The following is a 26,985-nucleotide window of genomic DNA, read 5'->3' as shown; positions in this document are numbered from 1 at the left end:
TATGCTGCTGGTATTTGACGGTGACACTAACAAGATGAAACAGATAATAATTTATAATAATAATTTATAAAGTGGCTCTATGCACTAAAGTTCAAATAGCCGTTGGATGGCCTCAATTATTTAGATTGAATGTTAATTCAAAAGCTCAACAAGCGTGACAATATATATGAAGATTCTATCTCTTAGCATAAGTTTTTTCTTTCTTTACTATTCTCCTTTTTCTTTTCTTTGCTATTCCACTATTTCTTTTTCTTCAACACAAAACCTTTTCTTTTATTTGATGGAATTCAGTATGCATAGTATAAACGCTACTCCTATTTTAATTTATTTAACGACGATTACCTATCTTTATTAGAGTTTTTTTAGCATAAAATTAACCATCAACTTATTTTTTAATAATAAATAAATATATATACGCTAAATTACATTGAACGTAGCAAAAGCAAAATAGTAATTTCCCATAAAAAGTTAGGGAAGAATTCAAATAAATAGTAAACTTATCATAGTGATATAGTAAGTAGTTTGTTCAAGTTTGTGCATGATAATCATTGGGGGTGTTCGGTTTGCAAGATTGTATCTGAGACTAAATTTGTAGTGTGTTTAAGATTCAACCCCACAATTCAATCCTAGATGGATAATCATGGGATAATTAGCCATAGTTAACCCCCTATGACTAAAATAATCTCACAACTTAATCCTAGAATGTATCTTGATATTATTTTATCTTGGAAACCGAATACCGCCTTTATATATATATATGCGTTGCAGCGGTGTGTTTCCTTCAAAATTGTCCATAAAAGAAGAAGACATAAATTAAAAAAGGATTATGCTTCGAAAAATATGGTACAGTACCTGGTTATGTACTTAGTTAATTGTGGTGGACAATTATATGAGGTGGACAATACTTAATGTATAAGATGATTTAACATGAATGTGGATATTCATTACAACCCATTTTTATTGGTAATGATAGATATTAGTGATTAAGGATGGAATCATTAATTGAAAAGTTAGAGGAGTTCAATTAGTAGTATAAAACTAAGCAAAATAAACTGTCTTTTGAATGAGAAAGCTTTTAATCGGGGCTGTAGTTAAAGTGCAACTATACATTTTGTAAAGGAAATTAAAGGGAGATTCTGCAATTTTTGTATTGTCTGCCAATGAGTTTTAAATATTGATTTATAGACATTTTATATTTGTGCAAATAGGTCTTCAGTTTGAATTTAAATTCATGACATTTTTGCTCATATCAATAAATGTTCACTTGAATTTAAATTTATAGATATTTTCACGGAGTCTAGAATTTAGATTTGAATTACAACAGGCCAAACGCAATATATTTTATCAATATAACATTATTTTGATACCTAACAAGAAAGTTGAGATGGCCGAGTTGGTCTAAGGCGCCAGATTAAGGTTCTGGTCCGAAAGGGCGTGGGTTCAAATCCCACTCTCAACAATACTTAAATTTTTTAATTCCACCCACTCTCAACAATAATTAATTTTATACTCCACATTTTAAGTGTACCCACTCTCAACAATACTAATTTTTAAATATTGTTAGGTCTTTACTTATACTAACAGAAAGTGATGTGATATAATATGATGCTATTACACAATAGTAATGTTTAATATTTTTGGGTCTTCACTTTCTTCTTTCTTAGAATTATAGTAACAGAAACTGATGTGATATAGTAGTAATATAATCCTATTACACATAACACACTAACTTTAAGTTGAAGAATATCCAACGAACCTTGCCCCACTAAAAAAAACGAAATGATTCTTTAAAGAAGACAGTTATGTTTGTAATTCTAAGTTAAAGTTAGAATGCTATAAAAAGCAAAAAAAAAAAAAAAAAAAAAAATATTGATACCAAAATATGATCTCGAAAGCTATTGATATACCTTATTGGTATTGTAAGTAAAAATAATTATTATTAGCATATATAGACATCATACGATACAAACGTCATGTATTAAATGCTCTATATTGTTTCAATGATAGTAAATGGAGTATATACATAGTACAGTATACAAAAGTCTAAACAATGGAATATCATGAAAACTCCAAATACCTAGCCGTCCAAATCTCATACGTAACTTAATAATCTTGAGACCGTTAATGTTTATAACACCAATTTCTACTGCAAAAATAAATAAATATAAATAGTCACTTTTATTCTTAAATGGACATAGAGTTAAAGCTACTTTTTTGTTAGTACATGATTTAAAAAACATTGTGAGTTTATATTAGTCGCATATCAAATGGTACTTTTGTTATATTGAAGTTTTTATATGTTGTGAAGTAACGTGGCTACTTTTTTTTTTATCTTTACTATAGTAATAAAATACTCTTTATTTTCTAAAGTTATAAGATTGAAATACTATTCCAAGAAATATCCAAACATTACAATAAGAAAAGATTGATGCAAAAATTTGGGCCTCATTAATGTACAGAAGTAAAAGTTAAACCTCAAGGGTAAATATGACATTTCAGAAAAATTGATGTCAACTAACGACCATCAACGGTCACAAATGCTGAGCCCATGTTAAGATCGTGCTCCTTGCCGCACATTAGTGCTCCCCCTCGCTTCTACTAGAACACAGAAATAGCAGTGAAGTCCAGTTAATTGCAAAATTTTGAAACGACGTCCAAAAAAATCTGGCAACGGTTCGCCGTCGTCTGCGGCAGAGCAAATCTTTGAAATTTCTTCAATTATCGGCAGTAATCTCTCTCCGCCGCCTTCAACTGCCGTTTCCTATCTCTTTTTCATTTGGAGTATTTGCCGCATTCAGGTAGCGGAATGCGCACGATTCCGATTTCAATCACATTTCTCGTCACTCTTTTTCCTTTTTGTATTTGTATTCTCTTCCTTTTTTTTTTCTAGTGTTATGATTGAAATTTGCTAAGGCATTTTTCATATTGTGTTTATGATTGTAATTTTTTTGTCGGTGAATTTGATTGCGGTTCCGTGAGAGTGAGACTGGAGGCATATATGTTAAGATGCAGCATTAGGTGTTTGATATTAGTATTGTACTGCTTTTTATATTTATCGGAATAAGTGCAATTTTGCTTCATTGAGTGTGTATATGTGCGCTCTCGCGTGTGTGTTTCTACTTTGAGATCTTCAATGGCGAAGTGGTAATCGTGAATTTGGTAAAATTTGATACAATGTACTAGTGTAGCGCGTCACCGAATTTGATTGAGAAAATAAGAATTAATTTCCAATCGAAATGGCGAATTACGGTGTTTGGATTTCAGTTATATCTCAGTGTTGAATGATTTGGAGATGAGGAGAAGACAGACAAACAAGTTAGCGCAGGAACAAAATCCTTGAATATTTGTTATTGTAATGCTTCTGAGATCTTGTTGTTTATTGCCGAAGTGGATGAGAGAAAACACACGAATTTGATTTTATCTGCTTTTGTACTTCAATTCTGATAATGTGGAAGAAATTGATGCACGACTCTTATAGCATATACATTTTTATGTGCATTTTCTTTGTGTTTCATCTAGGATTATTGCAAGTGAGGTTTTTCTCTCTGCAATTTACTTACGAAAGAACACAATGAACCTAAGTGAGTTCAACTTAAGTTCTTTAGTTTGGCATCACAAAGTAGTGTTTGAAATTGTAAAAACAGTGTGAAATAAACTGCACATTCCAAATTCAATGCTGATTACATCGACTTAACTTTTTTGAGCTTTTTTGAGTTAGTTTGCTGTCCTTAACCTAACATCTTTTCCTTTTTTTTCAGAGTGGAAAATGATTGGATCTCTTTTCACTAGAGGACTTGTGTATGTACCATATCCAGTTTCTAGTTTATGAAAAGTTGTATTTCCTTTCATTTTTGCCGAAGGAGTATCTTAATTTCATTTTACCTTCATGATAGGATGGTTCTTGGCTATGCATACCCTGCGTATGAATGCTATAAATCTATGGAGCTGAATAAGCCTGACATCGAGCAACTTCGCTTTTGGTGCCAATACTGGTACACTTCACTCTTGATTTACCATTCTAGTGCTTTTGTTCCAGTTATTTCTTGTAACCCATTTTCAATGTTGCAGGGTCTTAGTGGCGGGCTTGACAGTATTTGAAAGAATTGGTGATACATTTATTGGCTGGTAGAACTTTTGTGCTTTAGACACTGACTTGTTATTCTCTCATTTTCTGGTGAGGGGGATGATTTTTGTTATTAATCTTGATTTGCATCTTGCAGGGTTCCCATGTATGGTGAAGCTAAGTTAGCCTTCTTTATATATCTGTGGTATCCTAAAACTAAGGTATGCAGTGCAATCTACTAATTCATCTCCAACTCGAGTTGTTTATTAGTATTATTATTTTTTCTCATTGGCCATTTCCCTTTCCATATCAATCCAGGGAACAACATATGTTTATGATTCGTTCTTTCGGCCTTATGTTGCAAAACATGAGACAGAAATTGATCGTAGCTTGTTAGAAATGAAGACAAGGGCAGGGGACTTGGCATTTATGTACTGGCAAAAGTCAGCAAGTTATGCCCAGACCAGAGTTTTTGATATTTTGCAGTTTGTTGCTGCACAATCAACCCCCAAACGATCAGCTCCGGTACAATTTCTTTGCGTCACTGGGATGAAAACTATGAGTATGATGCGTTGAAGCATACTGTTTGCAGTACACTGATACTAAGAAGTTGGTTTCTAATTTGGCGATGCACCTCTTCAGCATAAAAACTTGTAGTTGTGTCAAGCAGGGTGCACTCTTCCATCTCTTACTGATGCCATTTCCTTTTTCTTGTTATGCAAAAGCATGCTCATCATCACTCTATGTTAACTCTTATAAAAAACTTTTTATGCATTTTGGCGCCAGCTTACACGATTATCACATTTTGCTTTTAGACATTAGTTCAGTGAGTCTGAAACCAATGCTGTAGTATGCCAAACATCTACTTGCCTATGCTGGTGTTTGATCAAAATTGTCAGTCTATAACCGTCAATGACACAATGAGCCTAAAGTATACACTTCTCCTCTCTAAGGATATCATTTTACTGAATATAATGGTTTCTTATTTCATGTTGTAGCCTTCACAGCAGGAAGCCAAAGTCCTGAAACCCACTACACCATCAGCTCGTGTAACAGATGTCACGACGCAACCCCAAACTGAACAGCTCTCTTCTCCGGCTTCCTCTACATCTTCAAGCGAGCAAGAAGAGGATGCAATAGATGCTGCAGAATCTTCGGGCGAACCAAAAGCAGCTCCTGCTCCAGTAGTCTCCAAAGGGCCAAAAGCAGCTCCTGCTCCAGCAGTCTCCAAAGGGCCAAAAGCAGCTACTGCTCCAGCACTCGCAAAAGGTCCAAAAGTAACACTGAGTCAAGCCCTTGAGGCGTCGAGTTCCTCTAAAGAAGAGGCAATGCAGATCGATTCTGTGAGTGTGACTACACCTCCTACAATACAAGAGACTGTTGTATCAGAAGAAGCCTTACGATCGCCGAAAATGAGATCTAGGAAAACACGTGCTGCTGCATCAAAACGCTGAGCATTGTAGTCTGCATGCTCTTAGGCTGCGGGTGATAAATGCACAATAGTGACTAGTTAACATAAATTTCTTCATTTTCTTCTAGCTATAGGTGCATTACTAACATACATTCTGGTGATTAGTATATGATGATAAGTCTTTTGTGGCTTCTTTTAGCTCGATATTTTATTTTATTATTTGTATTGTAGTATAGTAGTGGTAACAATATTTTGTATACATGGTATGATGCATTGATAAATTGAGGATGATGGGTGAGTGTGGACTATGTTTTACCAATGCCAAAACTAAATAGGAATGTCCCTCTATATTCATTAGGAAATATTGGCTTCCATAAACAATGCTAAGTATAAACCATTATTGAACACTCTTTGTAAAGAAAAAAAGCTTGAAAATGAGTCCTTTTTTTGGATGGAAGTAGTATTAATTATTCATGTAGCGATTCAAACCCCTCAATCTATTTGGCAAAGAAGAAACGCCTTAGCAACTAAATTACTCTTCCTAATATTATTCTTCCTTTATTCATTTTATTCGACAATTTTAACAATTGATTTGATGTTTAATTTCATGATACATTGTTCAATTAGTGTAACTATTTTTTAAATATAAATAAATAATTAATACTCCATCCGTCCCTAAAAAATAGTCCTTTGAAAAGTACCGAAACTTTTAATTTTGGGGTTAATCAACACAATATTACTATACATCATTTTATTTACAACGTGTACAATTACACTACACTACTAATGATGTGAACCTACTTTCTAGTAACACAACTTTACACTACTTTTATGGCTTCATCTCTCTCTATTACTTTATCAATTATACATTAAAATTCGCGTCAAACCAAGTGTTTATACTTTTCAGAGTCGAATGAGGTTTATGCTACTCCCTCCATTCCCTTATACTTGAGTCATTTCCTTAAATAGTTGAGTAACATTTTTTCTCGCTCTTACTTTACTCTCTCTTATTTTATCCTCTCTACTGTATTCACTTTTTTAAATTATTCTCTCACTTTTGCCTCAACTATGAGGAAATGGAGGGAGTAAGTCCATCCGCATCCCTATCTCTTATTCATTCCTTAACCGTCTCATCCCTTAACTATTCATGGGCCCCACTGTACTTTTTAGTCCATCTCTTAACTAAGAGACAACACTTGCATCCCTCCATCTCTTAACCATTTCATCCTTTAACTATTCATTCAATTTTATTTTTTATTTTTAATTCCAACAAATTCAATTAATAAAAAACACACTTCATTAAATAAAATAAAAATTACAATTTAAAGGCCTAAAAAATTAAAAAATACACAATTAAAATCCTAAAAAAAATTAAAAATACATAATTAAAATACTCTAAAATAAATTATAAAAACTACTCCGCCGGCGAATCATCCCCCGAAGTCGACGGTGCACCCAAGTTAGATCGAGACCGAATACCAAGTTGAGCTTTCATATGCTCAATTCCGTCCATATGGGCTTCAAATTGGGGAGGACTCATTTTTGAAGTGTCAGCCATCGTGGCGAGCAGGTACATGGACATTAGGGTGTTCGAGCCCGTGCCGAAGCTCGAGCCCGAGCCCGCCTGACTTGATTCGCTGCGGCCCCTCCCCCTCCTTCTCCCCCTCGGTCTAGCTGCCTTCGCCGCCTTGGTTCCTTGCGGCCGACGTTGTGAACCGGAAGAAGACCCCCCTGCATCATCGGTTGGCGTGCCCTCACGTGAGGTGTTTCCTTCGCCGCGATCACTTGACGAGTATTGGCCACGCGCCGTGTGCTTCGTACGTTTTGGGCCTGCGCCCGACTGGACACCGCCAGGCCACCTTTCAAGGTGGTGGATTTGCGACCAAACATCGACATGCTTGAAATCTTTACCGACGTCGTCTTTAAAGACCCGCAACGCCGCTCTCAGAATGTCGGCTCCACTGGCTCCGCTTTGGTAATTCGCCTCTTCTGCCCTGTATATCGCGCAACATTTTTTGACATCTTTGTTGCATCGGTCCCAATGACCGCAGAACAGTTTCACGTTGCGGGCAAAGGTCTTCTTCGGCCTTCGTGCGTTGTAAACTTCAGTGACTTTTTTCTAGAAACACAAGTTGGTTTGTTGATTCCCGACGACAGGATCGTACGAGACGGTGATCCAAGCGTCGTACAGAGCCAACGTCTCCTTGTGGCTGTATGGATGACGGCCGCCGTCCCCCACAACCTCGTGGTCGCCCTCTTCCTCCTCGGCATTGACGCCGATCCTGGCGGAGCCTCCACCTATCGGCCAGTATTCCAAAGTGCCCGTACCTCTGGCGGAGCCTCCACCCATTCGGAAAATTCTCCAGAATTTGTGATAATCCCGGTGATTGCCCGTACCTCTGGGGGGAGGGACGATAGTATGCATCCACATCAAAATGTGGTGTTTGGTACGCCGGCGGAGTCGTCGAGCCTAGGGTGCCCGGCGACGAACCGGGAGTACCCAAAACGTTGTACATGTTCGCCCAATCGCCAAACGAGTTCAAGTCGAACCCGCCAGAGCCGCTGCCGCCGCCGCCGGAGTTTCCACCGCCGAACATTTTTTCCAAAATTAGAGAGAAAAGAGATAAAATATTTGAGAGAAGAATAGATAAGTGTAGTGTTTGTGTGTAAAATGGAGAATGGAAGAGGAATGGAGTATTTATAGAATAATAAAAGAAAATTAATTTTTTTTTTTTGAAAATTCGACCGTTTGGATTTTTTTTTTCGAAATTTCGTTTTTTTTTAAAATTATGACGCTCACTCGCGGGCCGACGAGTGGGTGTCACGCCTAGCGCCAGCGCGCGCGCGTGGCAAGACAGCTCGAGGCCGACCCTTCTGCGCGTGACGCGCGATAGGACGTCCCGTCTCGTCGGGACGAGATGCTCTTCGCAACGCGGTCTCGCGGCCGATCCGTCTCGCCGGGACGAGACCGAGCCAGTGGCGAGCCGCGCGGTGGACGCTCTAATAAAGAGTTATGGTTATACTATTTTTCACTCTTTCTCCTACTTTATCAATTATATATAAAATTTAATGTTAAACTATATGTTCATATTTTTGGGATGCAGGTGGTATATGCTAAAAAAAGAGTTGCCAAGACAGTGCGCAATCAAGATATCTTTATCCATGTGAGATGCTCCTTTTCCACTTAAAAGATTCTGACCTGATTTTAAAGGGTGAACCTTAATTAAAGACATTAAACAAATCAAGTTGTCTATTCTTTTTGCTTGACATACTTTATCGCTGCCTTCTGCTCAAAAGAGACTAATTCATGGAAATGGGTATGAGCCATGAGGGAATATGTTTGCAACTTGCAAGGTCTTTTGAAATTTTTGGACAGGCTATATTTAGTTGTATGTCAAACCAATTATAAAAGGTATCGGATGGATTGGCGTCAATTGCTAAATATATTTTAGAGAACTTAATTACAAGTTTTCAGAGTTTATAAAATGTTTTAAAAATTTGTAATATTTCAAAAAGTTTATGATAAGTCATGGCCCTCCTAGGCCTAACGTGCCATTGCTAATGCATATTCAATCATGAATCATGACTAATCTTTTAAACTAAATTGACCTTCTAAATACTTATAACTTTATTCAGGATTTTCCCAACTTTTATTTTTAATTTCGTATGAACTACATTCTGTATTGGTAATATTTGCATTATGATTTTGGAGTATCAAAGTAATGGACGATAAATACATAAAAAGCGTATACAAAAATGAAGACAACAATTTTGCAAACCCATAAAATTAGAACCCATTAAGAAATACTAATGCAATACAATAAAATTTATTCATCTAAAAATCATCACATTCCCCTAAACTGAAGTCGAGTCCAAATGTGAAAACTGCAAGGACGCAAACGTAAATAAAAGATTATTCATATCTGTTTATGAAATATGAGATTAGTTTTGGACCCAGAGACAAAAACTCTCCATATATAAACTCTCTCGACTAATTCTTGTTTCCGTTTCAGTCTCTCTTTCTACACTCCCTTGATTGAGAGCTGCAATCATGTTGGTTTATCAAGATTTGCTCACCGGTACAGCTCTCTCTCTCCTTTGTTATGATGGTCACAACTGGAATTTGAATTTGCGTGTTTATTTTTCACGTGGTTATGCTTCAAAATGCTCGTGCTGGATCTATATATTTTCGTAGGTTTTGATCGTTGGTTAATTGATCTATTGGTCTGATTCTGATTTCACTGAATTTTTGTTGTTTGTGAGTTTTTTTAGGCTGCTTTGTGGTTTATTTTGATAAAATTAGACCTTTCTGCTGCATATTAATTCCGAGATTTGTATTTTGGCCTTTTATTATTTGGTTTGGGTTTAATTGAAGTATGAATTACGCTGGTGCCTTCTAGTTTAGGGAATAAATTGTGATTTTTGGATTCAGAATATGATACTAGTATTTGCTAATTACTGTAATTAAGATTCACTAATTCGTGATGGGATTGCTTTAGGTTGTTTTAAGTTCATACATTTTTTAGCTCTTGCTTGTTGAATTTGCTGTGGATATCAAGTTTCTCTAAGAAATACATATGGCTCTTTTGTTTATAGGTGATGAACTCCTCTCCGACTCTTTCCCGTATAAGGAAATCGAGAATGGAGCTCTATGGGAAGTCGAGGGAAAGGTTAGACCTTCCCCTTTTTCCAACAAGTGTAGTGTTTGTGGTTTTAATGTCATTATTTATCTGCCGGTTTGTTTTGTTTCTCTTACATGATTACTAGTGATCTTATCCTCATTTGTTGAATTTTCTTATGCATCGCAGTGGGTAGTCACCGGAGCTGTTGATGTTGACATTGGAGCAAATCCTTCGGCCGAAGGTGGTGGAGAGGATGAAGGAGTTGATGACCAGGCTGTCAAAGTGGTTGACATTGTCGACACCTTTAGGCTGCAGGTTTTTTGCTATTTCTACTTTGATGTGTTATTCACCTCGACAATGATTTTTTGGAGTTCATGGTCTGACCATATTCATTTATAGGAGCAACCTCCTTTCGACAAGAAGCAATTCATTGGATATATCAAGAAGTATATCAAGGTGTTAACGCCCAAGCTTGATGCCGAGAAGCAAGAGGAGTTTAAGAAGTCCATTGAGGGGGCGACCAAATATCTCGTCTCTAAACTCAAAGATCTCCAATTGTAAGAATCTCAGCTCTCTGCCTCTGTTTTCCACTCCTTATACTTGTATAATTATGTTTCCATTGTAATGTTTACATCTATGCATTTATAAATATGACTTGATCTCCATGTTAAGAAGCAAACCGTTGTTCAATTTCTGTCTTTGGTTTTACTTTATAGGTTACTAGGTTCATGCTAATATTAAATGACAACCGTGTATACTTTTTTTCTGTGTAGTTTTGTCGGAGAGAGCATGGCCGATGATAGCTCGTTGGTGTTTGCTTACTACAAGGAAGGTGCAACTGATCCAACATTTTTATACTTTGGCCATGGTTTGAAGGAAATCAAGTGTTGAGTGGCTGCAAAACTGCTCACTTGCCAAAATGTTTCTTATAACCATATATTTAATGCGTGCTGCCATTTTTCTCTGTACTCGCTCTGTGTGACATTGGAATTCATCTTGATTTTAACTTCAATTTCCATAAAGTAGCTTCCATTGTGACCATATTATTCGGTATGTGATCATATGCTGGATTCTCTTGAATTTGTGCAGGCATCTTTGTTTTTCTTTTTTGCATAAAGATTCTGCACCATCTTTTGATTTATGGCATAAATGTTGGTCACATTCTTGTGAAGTTGCGATGATCAAAATTAATTAGTGGAGTATATATAAAGTTATTTTACAGAGTTTTCTGTAATCCCTAGGATATTACGTATTTTTATAACAAATGACTAACTAAATCACAATATTCCGCACATAACTATTTATATAAAGTCTTATAGTACCTAATTAGTTTGACGATCATGTTAGAAATAAGCCGTTCAATCCATTACAAAGTGTTATAAGGGGTAAGGGTCATCCAGAGTTAGAATCACCGAATTGTGCATGTTGGGCGATAAGGGGATTCAGTGCCCTGCAATATGTGTGGGTTGGTTCAAACTTACACACTTGCAACAAAAACGCATCATCGACTTGGATCTAGCATGATACCATGTTATAAATGAGTCACCCAACCCCTTAAAATACCTTATAAATAAATTGGGATCACTAATTAATTGATATATAATAACTACTATAAATTTAGTGGCCCATAATACTTTATCCGTTCCTAAAAAATAGACAATATTTGAAACGACACGAGTTTTAATGCACAATTGATAAAGTAAGAGAGCTAGTATAAAAAAAATGATTAGAGTATTATTAGTGGAGAATGAGACCTACGGATAAAAGTTTATTTAAATATAGTTGGTCTACTTTTAAGGTTTTACATCTTAAAATGACAACAAATCCCATGGTTAAATTTTAATTTTAATAAGCGAGTTGAGGATTAGGGCCGAAGCGTAATCCAATCTAAATTGGAAGGTAGCAAAGCCCATGTATATTAGGAGTATTATTTATTGGGTTAATTAAGGTTAGGTTTGGTTGGACCCTGGTTTTCATTGCTTTCAACCTCCCATCTACCTAACATCGCCTTCTTCGTCGTCGTCTTCAATCTACTGTTGCTCTGAATTCGTAAGTCCTTTTATTGCTTTTCAGTTATTTTTATTACACTTTCAACCGGATTCCCATTGTTGTAGGATTGAATTTTTATGGAGTAATATTAAAAAACTTACTGTTCATCTGCTTCTTGATTAAGGTTAGTTTCTAATTGGTGTGCTTATATAGACGGAGACCTCGTACCTATATAGCCAGAGTTTGGTGTTGATACCATGGAGCTGAAATTGGAGTGTTTAAATTGGTTTTCTACTCTTTTAATTGGATTTCCAACTTCATATCTCATTCATGAAAAGCCCAATTAACTCAAACCTAGAACACGCGCCGCTGTCTTCTTCTTCTTCTTCTTCTTCTTCTTCTTCCTCTTTCTGTAAAATTTCTCCTTCCTATCTGCATTTGTTCTTCATTCTTCTTCACCGTCTTTCATGTGCTTTTCAGGTGATTTTATTCATTCTTCTTTCTTCTCAAATTACAACAAAAATTAAGTCTTTCAATACAATGAATATCTTCCAATCTGGATGGGGCGGGCCATTATACGCCCCTCAAAACAAGAGGGGTTCTATTGTGTAAAAAATTCTCTCTTTTTAAAACATTCATGCGCATATACTGCAATATCCTCCAATGGCTTTGTTATTCTCTGAAATATACTAATTTTAATAGTCCATTGTAAATTGTTGTTTTTCTGGTGATTTATACTATCATGCAAGTATATGTATAGGCAGAAGAAAAGCTGCATTTTACTTTATTGATCGAGTATTAATTTGCAGACTTGTTCCTGCTTGTGATGGCATTTTCTGATGATCTTTGCTGTTAGAAGGGGATTTAGCATTGTAAAAGTCGAGGCTTCCTTGAAAAGTTTATGCACCATGAAAGGAGAAAACATAGATGATTCATTAGGTTCGGAAGGATTTCCTGTTTTACCCCCTATAGTTGCAGGGAACAACAAGAAAATTTCGTCGTCCAAAGTCCAGGTTACACCCGAAATAGAGAAGAAGTATGTTCATCGTGTTTATGATGCAATTGCTCCCCACTTTAGCTCTACCCGGTTTGCAAAATGGCCCAAGGTCCAAGGGTTCTTGAACGCTCTGCCCTCGGGATCTCTCATTTTAGATGCAGGGTGTGGCAACGGGAAATATTTGGGGTTGAATCCAAATTGTTATTTCATCGGTTGTGATATCAGTGCACCCCTTATCAATATATGTTCAGATAAAGGAAATGAAGTTTTGGTTGCTGATGCAGTGAATCTTCCTTACCGAACTGGTTATGGTGATGCTGCAATCTCTATTGCAGTCTTGCATCACTTGAGCTCAGAAAGTAGGAGAAAGAAAGCTGTCGAAGAATTGATTCGAATTGTGAAAAAAGGTGGTCTTATTTTAATCACAGTTTGGGCTAGGGAGCAGGAAGATAACTCATTGATTAAGAAATGGACTCCCCTTAGTCCAAAATACGTCGAAGAATGGATTGGACCTGGTAGCCCTCGAACGCGTAGCCCTTCATCTTCAGTTTCGCTAGAAAGCATCTCAGAAACTGAGGAAAGTGTTTCTGCAGAGCAGTCTATGTATTTACCTAATCAGTCCGAAGATGAAAGATCCACTGATATCAAGTACCCGAGCTGTAGTGATCTAACACGCAGCCCTTCACCTTCAATTCATCTAGAGAGCATCTCAGAAACTGAGGAAAGTGTGTCTGGGGAGCAGTCGATATGCTTACCTAAAGAGTCTGAGGATGAAAGGTCTGATGAAATTAAACACCCAAAGTCCAGTTATGGGCCTCTTTCGTCAGATTCTACAGTTAAAAAGAGTAGTCTATGTCAGCAAGAATATTTTGTGCCATGGCACTTACCTTATCATCGAGCTGAAGTAAGTGGAGCTTCTTCAAATGCTGTATCTAATGGTTTTGCACGGAAAGATGATAAGAAGGGTGCAGTTGTGTACGACAGATATTATCATGTTTTCAGTGAAGGTGAACTTGAAAGGTGAGGCATTTTTTTAATATTACATTAACATGATACTAGTTTATAATACTACTGTTTCTAAGCATAATTAGAATAATTTGAAAACTAACCTTTTGTGAGTTGTAGTAGAAGTTCTAAATCTCTGCTATAGATCTCTTTGAAAACCTTGATTGGTGATTCCGTGATAGTGCTGGTAACGAGTTCAACCAATTCGTGGGAAAAAAGGCCGCTCTCCATTGATGAGGAACTCATGTTTTGCAATGACAACGACCAAACTTAACTTGCTAACTGGTGTATAATTGACATTTCATTCTTATAGTATATTGATAGTATCATTAGTGCTGAGGCCTGAAGTACAGATGACAGAACTTGATAACTATTTTGACCCCACGCTAGTCAATATCTTGCTACTTGCGGTACCTTGATACTGTCTTGAATATCTGTTTGCAGGTTAGCCAGCAATGTCGAAGGTGCTGTCATCGTGGACAGATTTTATGACAAATCAAACTGGTGCATTATCCTTGAGAAAACTTCATCATGAGAATGAGTCTCGTTACCAGCAAGTATTGGAGTAGGTGATCTTGCAACCCGGGAGAATTTGTCCTCGGACAAAACTTGGTTTTACAAGATATTTATTGTTCGGATGATTCTAAACCAGGCCCACGTCTACACTCCAACGAGGTATAAGACCAGTGCCCGGCACTTGGACTTGGTTGTTTTGTGATTTCTTCAGCCGTGTTGTTACTCCATTGTCTGTGCTTCTTATTGTTGTCGATGGACTGTCGTCATTATTATATACGATGACACACAACATTTAAGGAAAATTCTTCTTGAAACTTATTTTTCCAGAGATGAAGCTAGACTTGTCTGTGTTTTTATTTTACTGTGGTTGTAAAGATTCAATTTGCTATAAAAGATACTCCTTGTTCTAGTGTACATCCACTGCTGAATTAGTCTGAAAATCAACATTAGCATTGTTATTTCAGTAAATTATGATCAAGATCGTAATATTTACAAATTACTTATATGTACAAAGTCATATTTTGTTAGATTTTATCTCTAGGCCATTTAGACTTTCAGATTGATGATCATTAGTCATAACGATAATTTGTGAAGAATTATATGTCAATTGTGTCCAATGTTGGATATATAACATATGTACTATATACATGTAACATACACACCTAGCAATAGCTGGTGTCGATTTCCAAAAATTGATTAAAATTATTGATATAAATAAATATGATAATCCAACACATATTTGAATACTAAAACCTACACTTATTTAAGCAAAAGCAGCTATAGAATGATGTGTTCACATGGTTGGATAAGTGCTTTTGTTCTAAATAAGCATCAACCTATCCTCTTTCACATATACTATGCAACAACTAAACTCTTTTTCACAAAAATAAATCATCACAAAATCAATACTACTTCCCCACTCCTTTTTTTGCCTCCATAAGTAGTACTCATGAGTTTCCCATTTTGAACTCTCAAAATTATAGTCTCTCTCTAATATCTTGATCCACAATTTAGCTAACATGAAAATGTCGTTGGGCCGTTTTCGCAAGATTATAAAGGGGTTCACTATCTTCCCTGCCCCGTCAAGAGGTGGTTCCGGGGCGGTGGCGCCTAGGCGGAGGTCGTTTGATGGGGCGGCGGAGACCCCGAAAACCTCATGCAGCAGCTCTTATTATTTCTCCTCCAATTCACACAAGAATGAAGCCATTGCAGATTGCATTGAGTTCTTAAACAAGTCTTCGCAGGAGCCATCTGGAATTTAATTTATTACTCCATGTATCTTCTCTTTCGGTATTTTTTTCTTGTTTTTGAGGTTGTTAATATGTAAAAATGGAAGCACAAGTTTGGTTCTATAGCCAGCTTTTGCATGTATATTTCATGCTCCAAGATTGATTGGAACAAGGTAATAAAATCAAAGATATTCCTGCCACTAAAGTATACACTACTGTTATTTTTAGTACAACATAATTGTCAAATAGTAAATCACTTAATTAATTTGATCAAATTTTGGCTGGAATAATTCGTAATCATCCTATTCAAAGTTTTTTTTGTGGCATGTGTACAAATTTTCATATACGTGTAACCATTTAAATTATGGTCAAATTCTGGCCAGCCATGTAAGTGTACGGTTCCAAAACAGAACATATCATGAAATCAAATTTTTTCGTTCGTCTCATCCATTGTTTCATTAGGATAAGTATTTTTTCTTTTATTTTACTTTCTACTGTTACTATATTAAGTAAATTTGATATCTCATTCTTTCCTTTGTTCTCTCTCTTACGTACAAACACGGATCTGCTCAATTACACTCTATGGCGCCCTCTCCACACAAAAGAGTTGTGGATTGCGAATTGTCACCGTCGACTACCTCACACTTTTCTCTCATGTGCTCTCTAGCTTGACCAATCAACATATTGACATAGAAGAAACGGAAGTGAGAGATATAGAGGCATACGAGATGAAGTAACAAAAGGAGAAAAGAAAAGAAAATGGACATCGGCAAAAACAATCTTAATTACTAACGCGATGTCATTTTTTGTCCACATAACTATTTTCCGATTGACAAAAATTATCTTGAGGTACTATAAATCATCCATTAGTAACAATGGACATTTATCTTAATATATGGAAAAATATATAAAAAATAAACCATTTTCTTTATTGAAGTTGGAATTGCATAATATAGTTATAATGATTGAAGTTTATTTCTTGTGCATTCTCTTTTTGTTTTTTGTATTTTTTTGTGTTATTTTTTAAAATTGTTTCATTTTTCATTAAATAACCAAAAATAGGTAATTATATGATATTGATCATTATCTTTTGGAGAAGCGTAATTTTTTTTATAGTATTAAGGAAATATTGATCAGTAATATGGAGGATTGATCATCATCTTTTTCTTATTTAATATGGAGGATGATTAAGTAAACTGGAAATTCATTTAAAACCTATCTATTATTTTCAATTAAATAGGTACAGTACATAATTAAATTAAGGGGTGATATAATTAAACTATTAAGTTTGGTTAGATTTTGGTATGCTCCACCACTTTTTAAATTGAAATATTAAATCACAAAGATTCAATTTTTCTCAACAGCAATGTCAAAATCAAAAATATTTCAATAAATAGGAGGGGAATTAAGAAAATAAAAGATTGTATAAGAAAAAATATTTATTTGACATTTTGTGCATGAATAAGACAATTGAGAAAAATTAAAACTTTGTGATTTAATATTCAAATTTGATGATTTAATTAACGATTATGTCACAGTAAATTAATATAAAAATGTAAACAATAAAAATAAACATTATTGAAATTGAAATGGATGATTTTCCAACAACAGTCAATATAGGGAACCGCGGACCGAATCAACGAAACAAAGCAATTAATCTTCCCTCAACTTCAAAATCTTACTACTGTTCATTGCGGCTCTTGAAAAATGGTAAACCTTTCTCTGCTCATGGATTTGTTTCTATCTTTAATTATTCAAATTTTAGTTTGATTTCCGGGATCACGAATTTGTGTCGATTATTTCTCGCAGATCCGGTTCATATTGTTGCAGAACAGGCAAGGGAAAACCCGATTGGCCAAATACTACATTCCTCTCGAGGAATCCGAGAAGCATAAAGTTGAGTACGAGGTGAATTTCTCCTACTTCATCTCTCAATTCATTTTAATTCTTAACCTCCTCTATTTGTATGTGTGAATCTTGAAAAATCCTATTCGCTTTTCTGTTGCAGGTTCATCGTTTGGTTGTCAATAGGGATCCCAAATTCACCAATTTCGTGGAGGTGATAATATCTCTCAATCCGTGTTTGTGATTCTCAAGTTTCCATTTCACATATGTTGTTATTCTAGTTATTTCTTGTATTGTGTGTGTGTTGGGGGATTGAAAGGTGAATAGAGTGTCAAAAAGTTACATTCTTTTAGTTCTTTCTGTCTTTTTCATTGCTTATACTCTTATGAGGTGTTGATTTTGGATGATAGCATAAGCTAATTTAATCTATACTTCGATGAAGTGAACAATTTTGAGTTTGTATGGTTTTCAAATATTCAATCCTATGTATGTTAGTGTAATCTATCGCTAAAAGTAAACACCTCTTTCGGAATTTTATTCATCGAGGCTCTTGTCTGGGTTGTGTTTAAAGAAGCTTGATGTGTTGCTGACCAAATTTTTAATTGCAGTTCCGAACCCACAAGGTCATCTACAGGCGATATGCTGGTTTATTTTTCTCATTGTGTGTAGACATTACAGATAATGAATTGGCTTATTTGGAGAGCATTCACTTATTTGTCGAGATACTGGACCATTTTTTCAGCAATGTGTGTGAGCTAGATCTCGTATTTAATTTCCACAAGGTATGCTGCTCATTTGGCAATGTCTTTTACTGATCAACTGTTTGCTCACCGTGGCAGTTGGATAGTCTGATATTTCGTTAAGAAAGTGCAGTGAAACTTTTGTGCTTCATTACCTACAATTGAGTTGTTTAATCTTCTTTTAAGCTTTGCCAATTGGGATTGTGTTTCAGTATGCTTTGTTAATTCAAGGGTACATATTGTTTTGTATCTATTCTTGATTGTTAGCAATATTTTGAAGTATTTGTTTTGCACCTTATTACCTCATGAGCTGGAAATCTTCCGTTGGACCTATCCAAGCTTAGTTTCACACATGGACGCTACCAATTATCTTGGGCCTAAAATTATGTGTGCCCCAGCTTCCAACACAGATTGATTTCTAATTCTTTTGGTATTTGGATTTATAAGAAATTTTGTCTCAGTCATGATCATGATAATTGAACATTTGGCCTGTCAATGCTTTAGTGTCACTGTGTGTGCTGTTTGTTTTCCTCCCCCTTTCTTTATTATTCTTTTTAATGCATATGTATCCGAATGCTAAATTCAGTGGAACAATGTAAACAACATGTGTGGGTGTGTGTAAGTAACTAGCAAACCTGTCTTTGGGTACCTACTATTTGTAGGTTATTACTTGAGAATAATTGTATGATCTGAGAATTTTTGCACTTCAAAACTCGGATGGATGTATTAATTTAGTTCATTTGATGGTGCTTTGTGCATTTTTTTCAGAGCATTACTCAGAATATCATGTCTACTTATTCATAGTATTTCATTGGCCGCACATCTGATGAATATTCGTTATACTGTACAGGTATATCTCATACTAGATGAGTTCATACTTGCTGGGGAACTCCAAGAAACTAGCAAGAAGGTATAATACTCCTATATTTTTATTAGTAGAGGTATATATTGTTACTCCAATTTTGGAATTTTATTTGCGAGCATGACATAACCACCCTTAATCTCATCTGAACTACAAACTAACAGTGGATATAGCTGCCATCTTAACATATAAACAAATGAATGTTAGTTAAATGTTATTAGATGAATTGCAGTAGTAGCTATATCTGCATTAATCTATTACTGTCATGTACAAAGATGTTTATCGTTCGGAGAAAAATGGGAAATGGTGTTCTTCTTCCCTCTCCTCAGAGAATGGTTTATGAATCATTCATGCCATGGAAGTCTTCCTTGCTAATTTCTTGATTTCATTTTCTTATACCTGAACTGTAGGCAATCATTGAGAGAATGGGAGAATTGGAAAAGCTGGATTAAAGATTGCTACGAGGTCAATCGGGCTACACAATACTGTTATTCAGCTAAAATCAGCTCCTGCGTCTCTTGTATCGGCTTATATATTTATCATTTGAGATTTTTAACTTCTGGTTTGTAAAGAATGCCCTCAAAATTATCCTTGATTTGGAAGTTTTATTTGGATGCTTGTTGATTAAGAGCTTTGTAGGAAATTGAAAAGGATACAGCATGCACATGATGTACTGGCGGTTCAGGTTCCTGTTTCTTTTGTTATTCTGTTTCTATGTTTTGAGTGATGATCACAACTTATAAAATTTAATTAGACAATATAATGCATAAATTAAAATTAAACAAAGTTAATGAGGAGTATTTTTACTTCATTGAATAGAAGTTTGACATATTACAGTTTACAAATTTCTTCCTAACATTTTTATATAAGGGTATTATTATGAATAAATCTGATTTCTAGCCTAATGGACTATACATATATATTTTCCACAAAATAAGTCGAATCTTCGACACATTAAATTTAAAATATGAAGTATATATGCATGGAAAATTTTCCCATTGGTAACAGGGGAACATAATATTATTAGTTGGTCTATATGTATATTAGGAACTGTTCGGTTTGCAAGATTGTATCACGATATTAAATATGTAGTGTGTTTGGTTCATATGATTCATTTTCACAACTCAATCTGGATAATCATCTGGGATAATTAGTTATAGCTAACCCCTTATGGCTAAAATAATATCACAATTCAATCTTAGAATCATTTTATCTAGGAACCCGAACACCACCTAGCAGTATTAGCAGTCAAATTATTAAAACTAATAGAAAACACTTTATTGATTAATGGAAAAATTGCAAAGAGAATAAGTTTGGTTAAATTATGATTCACTCTACAATTTTAAAAAATGACCAATTATATCATAACTTTGACACTTTATTCAAGTGTCTCATTACGAAAAATTTCATCATGCCGAGTTTTTGAATTTATCAATGTAACACAAACATGCATAAATATTAAAGACATGATTTACTCAATGTATTAAATAACAGTCTCTTAACTAGGCTAATGTTTTGTCTTCACAATATTTTCGATTGTCAAATTATACCTAACTTCTTCCAAATTATAGACTATGAAATAATTGATAAATATGTCAAAGTTACGTTATAATTGAACTTTTTTTTTAAATTGACCAAACTTTAAGTTTTTTGGGGCAAATTGCCCTTGATTAATTGAAATTTATTAGAAATGGAATGATTCTTATCCGAATAAGCGAAATTGGTTTAATTATGTGCATTGATTGAGAGAACAATTATTTTAATAAGTTTGTTTCCGAAAATTACAAAAGACTTATGCTACAATTGGTAAGTTTGAAAAAATAAAAGAGCAAAGAGAAACCGCTCCATAATCAACGATTGGTTGCCAAGTATGGTAATTAAGATCTGAATTTCCTTTAATATTAAAGCTTCAAAACCACTTTTATCTGCAATTTTCATGCAAGGAAAGATTTAAATTTATACCATCCAGAAATTTATAGACATCTAAAGATCAGAAATGAAGTTTTCAATTAAGTGATCAATACACAAATTTCAGTATTATCTCAGTTAACAACTTTAACATCCTCATTTTTATTTCATTTTGGCAAATATGCATCTGCTGGTTCTTCTACTTTTTCTTTCAATAATTTCTTATTTAATGGAATTTATGAAGCAATTAACTCTTCCATTATCTAAATAGACTCTTAGCTAACGGACAAGTTAATATTTCTATTAATTACATTAAACAATGACTGGTTGAAATAATAAATAAGAGTAGAAACAAAATGGAGTACTTGATATAGTGCAATTAGGATCCATAAAAATAAAGAGTGAAAATACATAGTAGTATGATTTTGGCTTTTATTTTCCAACTGATAGTACAAGCGTGTGGCAAAACAACTTTTCGAGTAATATTACCATGAGATATTGAATTACGACCAGCTAACACAATTTACTTGGTAGAATCTTTTTTCTCCGGCTTTTAAATCAATACTTGGAGTAATCTCGAGTACATATGCGTACACAGATAAAAAATAAATTGAATTATAGTAGTATTAACTTCAACTGATTTTATCTTGGCTATTTCTATATCTAAGAAAAAATAAACTTATTTTCAATTTCTTGATCATAATCTAAAGAAGAGACCATAACTTTTAAACTAGAAATTTGTAATAAACGGTCTGATTGGTAGATTTGGGAGAGTCGCCGTAACAAGTACTCCTTCGTTGTATTAATAAATAGTTAAAATAAAAAAAAATAGTAAAATAAGAAAGAGTAAGTAAGAGAGAATATGGCAGAGAAATTAAAAGAAATGTGCTAAGTACTATACTATTTATCCAATCATAATTTACAATAGATTTTAATCTGCTTATACAATAGAATTTATTTAGTTGAATATTCAGAGTCAGTTACAGCGAAAATGATTTCCCAGTCATATTTGAATATAAATAGCAGAGCGTGTATATTTATTCCCAATTTGGAATGTTAGCGTCATATTGAATTCACAAACCACACCACAATTGGGTTAAACCCTAGCAGAGACCTTCCATCTCAAATCAGCCGACACGTGGCACAACACACGGATTTTCTTTGCCCCTTTTATGCTAACCCCAAATCAAATGCTAAAACTAAAACACCCCCCTCCATTCTTCCATCTCTATTCTCTTCAATCAACACAATCTTCTCTCTCTCAAATCCCTCTAATCCCCCTTTTATCACTACGGAAAGCGATTTCGAAATTCCAAGTCACAGATGGAGCAGGCCGCAACTTCCACCAGCTCTCCGTTGGCTTCTCCAACAGAGGACGAAATCGCCGTCGCCGAAATCCTGCTCAATCTCAAGACCATGATGTTGCCGCTATCTGAATCGCTGCCTGATTGCAATTGGGGCTGCCGGAGGAAGAGATCTTGCCTTGTGTCGCCGCCCTCAATTAACAGAATTGAACACAGAAAAACTCCAACCACTCGCACCACCGCCAGCCCCGACACGCCGCTCATCTTCTCCGCCACTGAATCCGATGATAAACCCAAGCATTCCTCCAAGAAGAATAAGGCGAGCCTTAATTTACTCAATTTTATCAAATTGGTTGGATTTCTGGATTTCAGCACGATTTGTTCCTTGATTGGCGTTAATTTACAATTTTAACCTCTGGATTTGCAGTCAAAAGGAAGGGAGGATTACTTGGATTTGATTGAGGAAGAAACAAAGCGGAAGAAGTTGCTCAGAGGGGTAAGTTCGTCAAATCGAATTTCTGTGAAAATCGCGTAATTTCTCTCTCATTATCATCTTCTTCTAATCTGAAAAATAGGAGATTGCGAATGTGAAGAAATACTACGACAAGCTCAAGGAAACCAACCGCCGTCTCAGAGCAATGAAACAGGAGGCGATGACCAAGTGTGGATCGGTGAAAAGCGGGGAGCCACGTGGATTCGATCTGAACCTTCCAGCTGAAGAGGAATCAGGCGGCGTGGTGATATATTGGCCGTTGGATGATGATAAACGGGCCAGATCTGCCGAAGCAAGGAGGAAGAGGATACGAATAATCAAGTCCAAGTCGACTAGGAAATAGTAACACCTGCTCAATAACTAAACTAAAATCAATTTATTCTTTTTTGTTTCAAATTAGCCACTCTAGGAGTAATGTTCTTTGGGGATATATTTTTGTAGTACTATATTCCATCAAATCTTTCAAGATTTGGAGAAAGCGCTAAATCGCGCATACTATATTACTATTACTATTACTATTATTATTATTATTATTATTATTATTATTATTATTATTATTATTATTATTATTATTATTATTATTATTATTATTATTATTATTATTATCCTAAAATATATGGTAAGTTCGAATATTTCATTTTATTGTGAGCGACCCATTGGTTATAAATTACCAAACTTGATTCTAGAAAAGTACTAGTACTATATGTGACTACATAGAGACGAATTTGATGAAAACATGCTTTTAGTATGTGAATACGTGAAGCTGTGTGTTAGTGTGTTGTCGATTGCCATTCTTATTAATGATTGCGTCTACGTGTGAGAGCGTAATCGGGTAAGGGAATATAAAGTTTATTACGGCTACCTGCGATATTTGTGGAAAATATTTATTTTTATTTTATATGTTAAAAAGTTGTAGTAGTCAAATATCTACAACTCTTTCAACCATATAGAAATTTTAATTTGGTTGTGTACTTGTGTATACTATATCCATTCATATCCACTATAGTATACTGATAATATTTTGCTCGAGAGAGTTAGACTCGAAGCAGTGTCGTTTGACTTGTTTCAATAGATATTCAGATAGTGCAGTGGTACCAATGTTTTAAAAATCGGATCGGCCGGCGAATCGGCGTCGTTACTGGTTCAACCGGTTCACTGGTCGAACCATTGGTTGAATCGGAATACTGTTTATATATATATATATATATATATATGTTTATTTAGTAGTAGTAAATAATAAGATTTAATTAAATATTTTATCAATAAATATTATAGTGTTATATATTTAATAGTATTATTATAGAAAACAAGTCTTATATTAGTATATAATAATTTTAATGACCATATGTTTAAATACAATAATAAATTATAATACACAATATTAAAAACTAATATTAAACTCTATGTATAATTATAAACTCATATATTGTAAAATATTAGTGATTGTAAAAGTATAATTAAAATATAAGAAATATATTATAATTAACATTCTCTTAAAATAATATAAAATTAAAATGAATTATTAGTTTTAGTGGAAAAAGAATTTCAGATTTAATGTATAAGAATAATTAATGTTCATAATATTACAAAATGATGATGTGGTGGAGTGGTAAAGGAGTTGGTATTTAGAGAGGAGGTCATGTGTTCAAGTCCTAACAACAACAAATTTTAAAAAAAATATTTTGAAAAGGTGAAAAACCGGTTTCCGGTTCACGGCGGTTCAATGTACTAGCGGTTTTTAGGGATAAACCGGACCAGACTACCTGCCGGTTCGCGGTTGAACCGGTCGAACCGGCCGGTCCGGTCCGATTTTTAAAACACTGAGTGGTACCAAATGGTATCCTTATAGCTTCTCCAAAAAGGAAGGATAAGTATCTCCAAAAAAGAAAGGTAAATAAAAGAAGTATATAATTTATTTATAATTACTTTTTTAAAAATAATATATTTCAAAGGAAAAAGATATATAGAAAGGTATATTATTTTTAAAAAATAAAATAATAATATAAAATGCATTAAATAATATAAAGTGTAATACCTTCTCAAATATCTTCCCATTGAAGAATGTTTTTCATGAAAAGAAGACAAATATAGTGGTTATATGATTTTACCTCTCCATTTGATGGAGGTAAAGATACCTCTTCAAAATGGGAAAAAGTATAATACATTCTCAAATACCTCTCCCTTTGGAGAATAATTTTTCATGGAGAAAAGGTAATATAGTAGTTATACGACTTTACCCTTCCATTTATCTCTCCCCTTGGAGATGCTATTAATTATTCGTGTGAAGGGCCACCAATCTTTTTTAATTTTGGTAAGTTTATCTCTTTCGTACAAGTGAGTGAAATGAGTTAGTGGCGATATGAGACTTACTTAATATTTTATGGTAAAAAGTGAAGTGGACAATAAATGAGGGGTGGACAAAATGACAAAATAGCAAAGCGACTCACACTCACGGGGAGAGTGGGCATCACCGCGCAACTAGGATGCCCTTTGGGACGGGACACTTGCAATGACATCCCTTAACCATCCTGTCCTGATGGAACGAGATGAGATGATTAAGGGACATCGTTGCTGACAGTGGCGGACGCAAAAATTATTAAAGGTAGGGGCTTAACCATAGTATTTTTTTGACACTCTAAGTGATAATTTTTCTTTTTAGGATATCTAACTTTAATTGACACATTTTTAAAATGAAAACATCATTATCTCTATTTTATTCTCTCACCATTTAATTTTCAAAACAAGTATTCTATCTCTTACTTTACTCTTCCTCAACTTTAACTATTTATAATTATTTTTTTAAAACGAGTGCAGAAAATGAAATGACTCTACTACTATGAAACTAATAGAGTATAAAATCTCGTGCCAAATAAGAAATGCTCCATATAGGATAAGACGAAGGAAGTATATTTTTATACTCCGTGGTATTTTAGCTAAAGGAATTAAATTTTAATTTGGAGTAAATTTTAGTTTCTGCTCAATTTATGCAACTTGTTAAGAAATTTCCATTGCTAAAAAATTATACTATATAAATTAACTAAATTTAATAATCAATTAAATTTATTAGAAAAAGTCTAATTGGGAGCTCAAACGATTTATCTGATAGCATTAAAGTGCGTACTCCATATCACATTTTAAAAGTGAATTTTTTTTTATTTAAACAGATCTTCTTTTTCCTAAAATTCGGCAGTCATTTTTTTCTTTCAAATCTTCTGCAAGTTTTCTGTTGTCAAATTTATTTAACCCTCCATATCATTCAGCTCCAGCGATTTAGTCTTCAATTATTATTAATTTGGAAAGGGCTAAAAACTGTTTTCAATGATACTAGATTTTAGAAAATTAAAGTGTATATCTGAATCCATCCGAATTACTATAAGTTATCAAATTTCATTTAATTAATGTTTATTAAGATGGATACATAGGACCTCTACATGCATCGAAGTTCACTTTAAGTTTCTAAAAAATAATAAATTAAACATTTGTATGATCTTATCGTTTCCTCCCTTAATTTTCATTGCTTTGTTTATGGTGAAACTGAAAACTGAAAAGGTTACGCATACAAGTTGATAGAAAAAGATTTAACGAAGATAGATAATTGCATAACTTAAACCATAAAATTGTGCGATGTGACACAACAATCTCTTAAATCCATTTCCAAGGCAAAAAGCTAAAAGAGAAAAATAAATAAAAGTATATCTGAATAAATCTAACTACGAGGCAACTAATTAGAATCAGACTGATATTTAAATTTTCTTTGAAGAAATTGAATGCTGATCGTGTAAATCACAACAAAAATAATCCGAAAAGTGGGAATTAAATTAGAACTAGTCTTAACCCACGTGCGATGCACGACGGAATATTTTTTTGTCATACAATTTTAAATTGTTAATCGATTAATTAAAATAAGAAACAATATAATTATATACGATTTAAAATAGAAAAATATACTACTATGTAATAAAAATTCAATGAATATATACTCCTCAATTCATTTTACACCT

General features: G+C 34.4%; 5 protein-coding genes and 1 non-coding gene across 6 annotated transcripts; all 6 read left to right on the top strand.

Annotated features, from left to right (window-relative positions):
- Positions 1-1,378: 1,378 nt before the first annotated feature.
- Positions 1,379-1,459, top strand: TRNAL-AAG (transfer RNA leucine (anticodon AAG)). Its single transcript has one exon. It is a non-coding gene; the product is annotated as a tRNA-Leu (tRNA).
- A 1,159-nt stretch (positions 1,460-2,618) lies between these two features.
- LOC125219552 (putative HVA22-like protein g) lies at positions 2,619-5,782 on the top strand. Its single transcript, XM_048121563.2, has 7 exons — positions 2,619-2,798; positions 3,759-3,798; positions 3,894-3,992; positions 4,069-4,125; positions 4,221-4,284; positions 4,382-4,588; positions 5,062-5,782. The coding sequence occupies exons 2-7, from the start codon at positions 3,767-3,769 to the stop codon at positions 5,515-5,517; spliced, it is 915 nt and encodes a 304-aa protein (XP_047977520.1). The 5' UTR covers positions 2,619-2,798; positions 3,759-3,766; the 3' UTR covers positions 5,518-5,782.
- Positions 5,783-9,436: 3,654 nt separating this feature from the next.
- LOC125223281 (translationally-controlled tumor protein homolog) lies at positions 9,437-11,176 on the top strand. The gene is made up of 5 exons (XM_048126359.2): positions 9,437-9,553; positions 10,071-10,144; positions 10,283-10,411; positions 10,496-10,653; positions 10,870-11,176. The coding sequence occupies exons 1-5, from the start codon at positions 9,526-9,528 to the stop codon at positions 10,985-10,987; spliced, it is 507 nt and encodes a 168-aa protein (XP_047982316.1). The 5' UTR covers positions 9,437-9,525; the 3' UTR covers positions 10,988-11,176.
- Positions 11,177-12,038: 862 nt separating this feature from the next.
- Positions 12,039-15,017, top strand: LOC125218285 (S-adenosyl-L-methionine-dependent methyltransferases superfamily protein). The gene is made up of 3 exons (XM_048119922.2): positions 12,039-12,145; positions 12,895-14,102; positions 14,532-15,017. The coding sequence occupies exons 2-3, from the start codon at positions 12,925-12,927 to the stop codon at positions 14,620-14,622; spliced, it is 1,269 nt and encodes a 422-aa protein (XP_047975879.1). The 5' UTR covers positions 12,039-12,145; positions 12,895-12,924; the 3' UTR covers positions 14,623-15,017.
- A 2,465-nt stretch (positions 15,018-17,482) lies between these two features.
- On the top strand, positions 17,483-19,983 carry LOC125223477 (AP-2 complex subunit sigma). Its single transcript, XM_048126645.2, has 6 exons — positions 17,483-17,542; positions 17,642-17,740; positions 17,841-17,891; positions 18,286-18,459; positions 19,268-19,327; positions 19,690-19,983. The coding sequence occupies exons 1-6, from the start codon at positions 17,540-17,542 to the stop codon at positions 19,729-19,731; spliced, it is 429 nt and encodes a 142-aa protein (XP_047982602.1). The 5' UTR covers positions 17,483-17,539; the 3' UTR covers positions 19,732-19,983.
- Positions 19,984-22,403: 2,420 nt separating this feature from the next.
- On the top strand, positions 22,404-23,626 carry LOC125223672 (uncharacterized). The gene is made up of 3 exons (XM_048126925.2): positions 22,404-22,810; positions 22,919-22,987; positions 23,067-23,626. The coding sequence occupies exons 1-3, from the start codon at positions 22,511-22,513 to the stop codon at positions 23,325-23,327; spliced, it is 630 nt and encodes a 209-aa protein (XP_047982882.2). The 5' UTR covers positions 22,404-22,510; the 3' UTR covers positions 23,328-23,626.
- Positions 23,627-26,985: the final 3,359 nt, after the last annotated feature.

Source organism: Salvia hispanica, chromosome 1 (assembly GCF_029641045.1).
Source record: "Salvia hispanica isolate PSC_SH4W2 chromosome 1, Shi_PSC_v1, whole genome shotgun sequence".
NCBI lineage: Eukaryota > Viridiplantae > Streptophyta > Magnoliopsida > Lamiales > Lamiaceae > Salvia > Salvia hispanica.
The sequence above is the reverse complement of the archived record's forward strand: the minus strand, read 5'-3'. Positions and strand labels throughout refer to the sequence as shown.